The sequence below is a fragment of the Trichosurus vulpecula genome, chromosome 6, assembly GCF_011100635.1.
Source record: "Trichosurus vulpecula isolate mTriVul1 chromosome 6, mTriVul1.pri, whole genome shotgun sequence".
In the NCBI taxonomy this organism is placed as follows: Eukaryota; Metazoa; Chordata; class Mammalia; order Diprotodontia; family Phalangeridae; genus Trichosurus; species Trichosurus vulpecula.
In genome coordinates, this window is record NC_050578.1 from 270,744,568 (window position 1) to 270,752,969 (window position 8,402).

At 48.2% G+C, this 8,402-nt stretch overlaps 1 protein-coding gene across 1 annotated transcript; it reads left to right on the top strand.

Annotated features, from left to right (window-relative positions):
- The first annotated feature begins 999 nt into the window (after positions 1–999).
- MS4A10 (membrane spanning 4-domains A10) lies at positions 1,000–7,785 on the top strand. The gene is made up of 6 exons (XM_036765286.1): positions 1,000–1,197; positions 2,415–2,534; positions 3,070–3,126; positions 4,122–4,253; positions 6,251–6,358; positions 7,666–7,785. The coding sequence occupies exons 1-6, from the start codon at positions 1,000–1,002 to the stop codon at positions 7,783–7,785; spliced, it is 735 nt and encodes a 244-aa protein (XP_036621181.1).
- The last annotated feature ends 617 nt before the right edge of the window (positions 7,786–8,402 follow it).

Genomic DNA, 8,402 nt, shown 5'->3' on the forward strand with positions numbered 1-8,402 from the left:
GCTGGGGACTTGGGAGGCTGTTCCTCCTACATCCTGCTAACCTCTAAACCAGGGGTAAGGAGCCTGTGCCCTCAAGACCACATGTGGCCTTCTAGGTCCTTGGGTGCAGTTTTTTGACTGAGTCCAAGTTTTAAAGAACAAATCCTTTTATTAAGGGGATTTGTTCTGTGAAGTTTGAATTCAGTCAAAGGCTGCACTTAAGGACCTAGGGGGCCACATATGGCCTCGAGGAAGCAGGTTCCCCAACCCTGCTCTAAACCTTCGATCAACAAAGATGTTGTCTGTTGTGGGGTGGCCACCAGTTTCAAAATGCAGCACCCCAAACCAGCCCATCCAGAAAGTATAAGGCCTTACCAGATCCCACAGAAGATCCAACTAATAAAAGCAGTCTCCCTGACTCCATCCTCAGCTGGCACCAATTGGGCCTCCAGGCCACAGGTTCCCCACCCCTGGCTAAGTCATTGAATGGGTTAGGGTATTACTGGGCTATAGCTCAACAAACGAGTGAGACTTGTTTCGGCAACATGGTCTTCCCTTTCCCAGTACCGAGTTCCCACTTTCCTCACCTTACCCCTAGAATAAGGGACAGCTTTTCCCATACAAAAGAAACTCATTTCCAGAAGTCTCTTAGAGCTATGATTTCTATGAAGCATTACTTCTGCTGAAATTGCTGCCCATGGTCTTTTCTGCCAGATTGTCTCCAAGCAACTAAAATGAGGTAAGGACTGGAGTATGTTGAGGTGGAGTTGACCACACACACACACACACACACACACACACACACACACACCACACACACAGATACACACCGCTGGCAAAGGTCCAAGCTGCTTTAAGAGTTGGGGGTTCCTCCTGTAGCCCTTGACATAAAAGACTTCAATGGCAACTCTGTGAAGTGTTTCCTCACATCCCAAATGTGGTCCTGGAGCTTAGAAAAGAAAAGTAACACTAACTAGGTTTCTTCCCTCGGTGTAGGGCACCATCCTTGGCACCGGGCCAATGGCAGCTGACGAACAGAATGTGTATGTAGTTACTGGTGAAGCCGGGGGCTTGGTGGTACCTGCTAGCACGGTATATCCAAAAGAGAACACCCCGGGTCAAAACTGGAAGGGCAAAACTCCGACCTCGGGATTCTTCCTTCAAGAAGACAAACACCGAGGAATGTGGAGGAAGGCAGGGCCTCTCACAGAGCTGGGGGTAAGTTTTGTTTTTTCCTGGTGGTGATTCCTGAAGGAACTGTACCATTTCCAGGGGCATGGGTAGGAAAGCCACTGAGGGAGTGACAGGCAGGAAGTAGTTAGCCTAGGAATCAGAAAGCTTAGGGGCCCTTAACCTGTGCTCCACAAACTTAGCTTTAAATAAAGAAATTTAATCACTGTATTTTGCTATAGTTGGTTTTCTTTATCATCCCACGTCTTTGATTTTATGCATTTAGAAACATTATTCTTAGAAGAGGTCAGTGGGTTTCACCAGAGTGAAAGGAATCCTTACAAAAAAAAAACAGCTAAAGAATCCCAGCTTAGGGGAAAAGGAGAGCTGTCTTCCAGAAAGGGCATCCTCACGCTGCTTGGCCTCAGAAGGCAGAACCATACGAGGAGGCAGATATGGGCTGGAGGAGAAGAAAAACTCCCTAACAATGAAAGCTGGTTCAACCTGCCTTTAGAGGCGGTGGGTGTCTTCCAAGTCTTCTTAAAGACCTCTGGACAGGACATTAACACCCGGGCTCCTTCTCAGGTAAGAACTGGATGAGGAGAACGCTGAGGTCCACTCCCCACCCCCATCCCTAATCTGTCTGGTAACTGAATGAATGGGAAGCCTGGAAGAAGCTGAAACAGAAAAGCTTCAGTAGAGCCTGCCTCCCACCCCAGAGTTAGTAATAGACTGACTCTGCGACCTCTGGGCCATCTAACACTGAAGGATAATAATTACCATTACTCATCAGTGCTGTGCTGAGAGGTAGCACTGAGGACGGTTAAAGAGGCAGCCTCAGAGTGAGGAAGCCCTAGATTCCAGTCCCCATGACCCTGGGCTAATTACTTACTGCCTCAATGCTCCAGACTCCTCTCCAAGACTAGAGGTTATAAAGTTCTCAGACTCCAGCCTCTGAGTTCTGTTCTCTTGGCTCCATGAAGCTGCTCATTTCCTATGAATTTGGGGGCTGTATGACAAGGAGGATTAGCAGGAGATCCAATCTGCTGTCAGTGTGACTTGTTTCAACGAGCCAGCAGGAAGAGGAGGGGGAATGAGGGTCCAGAGCTAGTCCCTGGGACTTCAGTGACCCCGACCCCCTGCTTACTATCAGACACGATCGCTTATTGTTCTCTCTCAGGTGCCAGGTTCAGAATGTGAGCTCCACGTGTCCCCAGCCCCCTTGTAAACGGACCTGAGCTGACCATCCCATTCTTTGCCCCCAGGTCTTTCAGATCGTCAATGCCTTGCTCCATATCACCATAGGGACCTACTTGGCCATCGCTGTGAAAAATCTCCACCTGGTTGCGATGAAGTCTTGGTACCCATTTTGGGGGGCATTCTTTGTGAGTATCGTGGAGGGAAGGGCCAGCTGGGTCTGTTTCCTCATCTGTAAAGTGAAAGCTGGCAGGGAGACATGTTGGTAATTAGATCCTGTTGGGTTGGGTATCTCCCCACTTCCAAGTCTGGGGACCTATATGAAGAGGAGAAGGCAGGCCTCTGATTTCATCAATTTAGACTCAGCTCTCAGTGTGAAAATTTCCTTCACTGAGGCAGATCAGCATTTTATCCGTAATTTGCAATCTTAGAGAAAGCAGGACACTGATAAAGTGACTTGCCCAGGGTCACACAGCTAATACACGGCAGATAAGCTCTCATCCAAATCCAGGGTGCTTCCCAATGGGGCACACCGCCTCTCCCAGGTACAAAGAGCTTGGGTTGTGTGTCCCTGCACACCCCAAGGCCACATGGCCAATGGCAAAGCAACCTTAGAAGTGACATGGCCCTAGGCCCTGTGCCCACCTTTGGGAGGGACGGGGAGTGATGAGTTCACCCTGGGGCCTCTGATGACTTCCCTCATTGTTTCCAACTGGTCCACAGTTCCTCTGTTCAGGAGCCTTGCTGATAACCATGGACAGAAGGAGCAAAATGAAGCTGGTGAGTTCCTTGCCAAGCCTTGAGTAGTGTTTATGATTGGAATCGAATGTCCAAGAGAGGATGAGCCCCAAAAGGCCAGAGAGTACAAAAGGACCTCCCATACTTAGTCTAGCCCAGAGAATGTTTGGTTTGCTTTGGTTTAGCCTCCCCCTCTCCCAAGAGAGCATCTCTATCCAGTTACCTAAAATGGGCATAGGATGGTAGAAGGAGGCCTGATGTGCCATTTGACTGGAGAAGTACAGTATACACCTACCCTGCAAGAGGGAACTGTGAAGAATGTGGTTGGTGCACTGTCTACACCTCAGCACCTAGCCTCCTTTTCCTGTGTTCTTACCCCAGAAAAGGCAGAGACTCAGCCCCACTACAGTGGCAATGCCTAAGTGAAGCTTTGGGCCTTCCATCTCATAAATGACCCTTGCAGCAGGGCACAAAGGAAGGTCTTAACCCAAAGGAAGGTCTCTCCAATAGAGGGCCAGGGAGTGAAATCTCTTTGGGATAGGGCAGGTCATTTCCATTCATCTATGGTGTCTCTTGGTAAAGCCATCCTTTGGATGTTGTATGCATGTGAAAGGGGGCTGATTTGCTCAACACATTCCAATGTGGCTCAAACTCCTCTGGACCATTGATGAGGTCGGTAAGGAAAATGGAGCTGGAGATCAGTTAGTCCAGAGATTTAGGAATGCTCAGACTTGCTGCTGCTTCCCTCTTTCCCTCATCTATCCTTTTCACACGATCTACCAGGCACAACACCATGGAAAAGGAGGAGATTTTGGTAACTTAAGACTATTAATCTAAGGTTGTCCAACTTGGGAGGGCTGCAAAACCTAGAATGTGGAATGGCAGAGCTGGGAGATCATCACATAGCCCAACTTCTTCCTTCTACAAATAAGGGAATATAGAATACAAATGGAGATCCAGTCAGGATCTGGAGTAGAGGCCAAGCCTCCAGATCTTTGACTTCCTAACATTGGCTCTCTTTGTTTCGGCCCTTGCAGAAGATTTTGGTGGTGGTTGTGAGCATCGTGGATGGCTTCTGCTCACTGTGTGGGATCTTTGTTTTCATTAAGGATTTATTTTGGGAGTGTTCCTTTGAAAGCCCAGTCTGGAGACCTTACCCCACCTCCACGGTGAGTATACTCCTTTAACAACAATGTTACTTGCAGCTATTGTGTCTGTATAAGATCAATAACACCAGCACACAGGAAGGCTGCTAGCACAGGTTCTTTGATCTGCTTTTCTAAGAGAAAGCAACTTTAAGAGGTTAACAATCTTACTTTAATTAAACATACATATATCATTCACTTAGTTAAGGGGGGAAAGTCAGCACCCTGAACTTCAGAGAAAACACAAATAGAAATTAGAAGCAGAAATTATATAAACAGAGAAAATAACACAAATCAATAGACAGGGCTTCTAACTGTCTGTCTATAGTAACGCACACATAGTTACCAGAGAGAGAGGCACCAACATCTGGGTTCTCAAAGCCAGGGCAAGGAGGGGGGGCATCCTTAGAGGCTACCCAGAGTCTCGTCTGGCCAAGTCACATGAACACTCTTTCAATGAGTGAGCCCCAAAACAAAATGCTAACCTCAGAGTATATATACACTTCTTCAAGGTCAGAGGGTGCCACAACCATGTGACTCAAACTCATGTGACTTAGGCTTTCTTGTGACTTAAGCAGGTCATCAAAGACTCTTGTTTCAATCAAAGACTCTAGAGTCAAACAAAGGCAAGACTCAATCAAAGGCACTTGATTGCCTTAATTCTGAGAAGCATTGCAAAAAAATAAAACAGCAAATAGTCCCACTTTGCTTGCCATTACAATTCCCCCCAGAAACAGAAAGTCAACTGACCTGAGAGGAAGAGAAAGACCTTGGGCCCAGATCTGGGGACCCTTGATCTGTGCTGCTCTGGGCTTTCTCTTGGCGAGAAGGGCCAGGAGACCCAAAGCCAACATTATCATACCTGCTATCACAGAACGTCAGAGCAACAAATGACCTTAGGCACCATCTACTCCTCCTCATTCAGTAAGTATCAGAGGTGGAACGTGAACCCAGGTCCTCTGGCTCATCTCACTAGACCACTATGCCAATTTCCTAAGTGTGTGACATTGGGCAGGTCACTCAATCTTGGAGTAGATGGTCTCTGAAACTTCCAGAGCCTTGGTTTCCCCATCTGTAAAACGAGGTGGTTGGACTAGATGGTTATTTCAGCTCTAGGTCTGTGACCTTGGGCAGTCCAAGCCTTGACTAAAACACAGAAACTCCAGTTCGCTGTTTTTTTTTTTCTTTCTTTATCCTATTCCCTAGTTCTGTTGGGTAAGCCAGGGGATTCAACAGAGTAGAGTAACGTCCAAGCTGGATGAGCAAATTCCCAGGTTTTCGGGCTGCTCTTGCTCCTTCTTCCTCATTACCCCCAAAAGTTCAGGTCAGTCCTCTGGGCAGATGCTTCATGACCCTTTGGGATCAGCAGCAGGATGTGCGTGGCTTGGGAGATCTGTGCTCATTCGGGGCTTCTAGGGAGCCCCTACTGGCGGCTTGCACAAGGAATGTGTTAAACTCATTCCATTTTTTTTTATCATTCCCTTTTCACTGTGAACAAACATATAAACAAGACCAAGACTCCAGTTTTACATGAAAACTTGACAAGGATGAATCAGCAAGAAAAGATATTTTGCTCTAAGTCCCCTAACTAGGGCTCTGAAATTTGCTTAATTTTCTGCAGAAACATTCAATTTAACCGAAAGAGGCACGAGGAGTTCCTGTTCTCTCCGTCCTTACCCTCTCCAGGTTTAAAAGGCAAACACTGAGCCACATCCTCCCTCTTTCCTGACTAAACCCAGCCCGGTGTTGGTGGCCAGCTGTGCCACAGGCATCCCACAGACCCTCCCCTTTGACCATGCCTCACTGGCATCAGAAGGCATGAGTGTGAGCCCCAGCTCTGAGCCTCACTAGCCGCATGACCCCGGGCAAGCCACTTGCTTCTCCATGCCTTAGTTTTCTCATGCACTAAAGGGGATGATGCCAACATCCACGATGACGCCATGTTGCTCCCAGGGTTATGGTCAGGAAAGCACCTTACAGGTCCTAAGGTGAGACAGCAAGGGTGCTGTTTCTCATTGCAGGTGCACCTGCAGAGGCTTGAGCTGGGATTGCTGATCTTCTCTGCCCTCGAGTTCTTTGCCTTCATCTGCGCCATGATTTTATTGTGCAGGATCCACCTGTCATCAGAGGTGAGCTCCACTGTGGGTGGCAGGGGGCAGTTGTGGGTGGGGCTCTGAAAGTTCAGGACGAGTTCACCGTGAGAGATGGCAGCCAAAAAGCCAGCATGGTCTACGGCTCTAATGATAACATCACAGGGGCCAAGAGGATCAGGGACAGGAAGGAGAGCCGGGAAGTCTTGAGTTCAAATCTCATTTAGACAACAGTAATAATAACTGCTAGCATTGATATGATAATAATAATTAATAATTAATAAGAATGATCCCTACCGTTAACAGAGTGCTCTAAGATTTGCAATGCAGTTTTAGATAGACGTGTTATCCCATATTTGACTTACTAGCCATGTGACCCTGGGCAAATTACTTGCCCTGTATGCCTCAGTTTCCTCATCTGTAAAAGGAGGAGGGCCCGTTCCAGTTCTACATCTACGCTCTCACAACTTTTCCAGAGAAGACTGGAACCCCTTCCCATGGTGCCAGGCTATTTCCCGGCCTCTCTTCTAACAATGACCTCGAAATCGCTGATTATTCCCTAGCCCTCTAGGCAGATGCCCTGCATCGGGGTGCATGAGTGTAACTTTTACTTTAGTGATGGAAGGGTTGGCAGGAGATGATTAGGAGAAAGGTGGAAGGACAGAGTCTAGCAAAGGATGTCATGGGGACAGAGATGCTGATGGAGAACGGTGGACTCGTTGACTCCTTCAGGGCTTGAAGGAAGCTTAGAGACCACCCGATGTTGACAATTTCCAGCACTCAAGGGCTCTCTCCACTGTGCCAGTGGCCATCTGTCCCAGCCTCCTCATTTTACAAGTGAGAAAGCAGGGGCCCAGAGAAGAGAAGGCACTTGCCAAGGTTATGCTGTGAATCTGTCACAGAATCTGGATGAGAACCCAGTCCTCTTGGGGGAGACATCACAGCAGTGACAGAGACCTGCATCTCTGGGCAGAGGACTTGAGTTCAAATTCTAGGCCTGCCACTTACTACCTGTGTGATCTTGTGCCTCAGTTTCCTCTTCTGTGAAATGGGGAGATACAGTATAGTACAAAGAGCATAAGACCTGAGGTCAAAGGACCCGAGTTCAAATCCCTCCCTCAGATATTTACTATATGTAACCTTGAGTAATTCCCCCCCCCCATCTCCCTGGGCTCAGTCTCCTGTTCTGTAAAAGGAAGGGACTGGACCAGCTGGCTCGCACAGTGCCGTCAGCTCTAGATCAATGATCCTGAGTCCTCATCTGCTTCCTTCCTTTCCTAGGATCACCACCCAAGAATGGAGGCAGTGAATAGCATCACTACACTGACCTTATCTCTCTTTCTCAGGTGACAGATGACTTCTCAATTGGCACATTGCCCCTAGAGCACACTGTTGAGCCAACCACTCCTCCTCCAACTTATGAAGATGTGATTCATGATGACAAGAGAGAACAGGCAAATCTCTGATGAACCACAGACAAGAAGCTTTCCCCCACTACCGGCACTCAGTCCTCCCTTGTGTTGGTCATTGAGAAAACTTGATCTGAATAAAGGAGGAAGCATGAAGGGTGGGAAAGAGTTGAACGGTGGGGTAACTAGCAATTTCTGTACCTGAATATAAATTCCAAGTACTGTGTCCTGGTCCCAGTCTTCCTCCAGCCTCCCCACCTCTCCCCCTTGGTCTTTGTTCTTTGGTTTTTTGGATACTGGGCCTCCCTCTCTTGCTGACCACTGATGGGTCCCGAAGCTTTGGCCTGTTGCATTTCTGCCCTGGGTCAGTTCACTCCTCCCTAGGCAGGTTGGTGTAATTTAAAGGGTTTCCCACTCCCCCACCAGGCTTACCATACTTGTGTGGGACTTGGTGGAAATGCCCAATCAGCTTTAGCCCTACTGCAGTTCAAGAGATTCACCAGCTTCAGATTCCCCAGGACGATAGGCAGGTACCACCACATGTGGCCTTTCCTCCTTGTTGACTCTAGGAAAGAGAACTGCAAAGTACTGCCAGGGCCCCTACCAGGTCAGGTGCCACCACCAAGCAGGAGAGCTCTGGGCACATTTAGTAAGGCACTTGCTCCTGAGCTGAG

Bases quoted from the DNA above. Each gene is read 5' to 3' on its own strand.
- MS4A10 (XM_036765286.1), top strand. From the start codon at position 1,000: ATGGCAGCTGACGAACAGAATGTGTATGTAGTTACTGGTGAAGCCGGG. The intron at 4,254-6,250 runs GTGAGTATACTC...TTCTCATTGCAG, and splicing joins GACCTTACCCCACCTCCACG to GTGCACCTGCAGAGGCTTGA. The intron at 6,359-7,665 runs GTGAGCTCCACT...TCTCTTTCTCAG, and splicing joins GGATCCACCTGTCATCAGAG to GTGACAGATGACTTCTCAAT.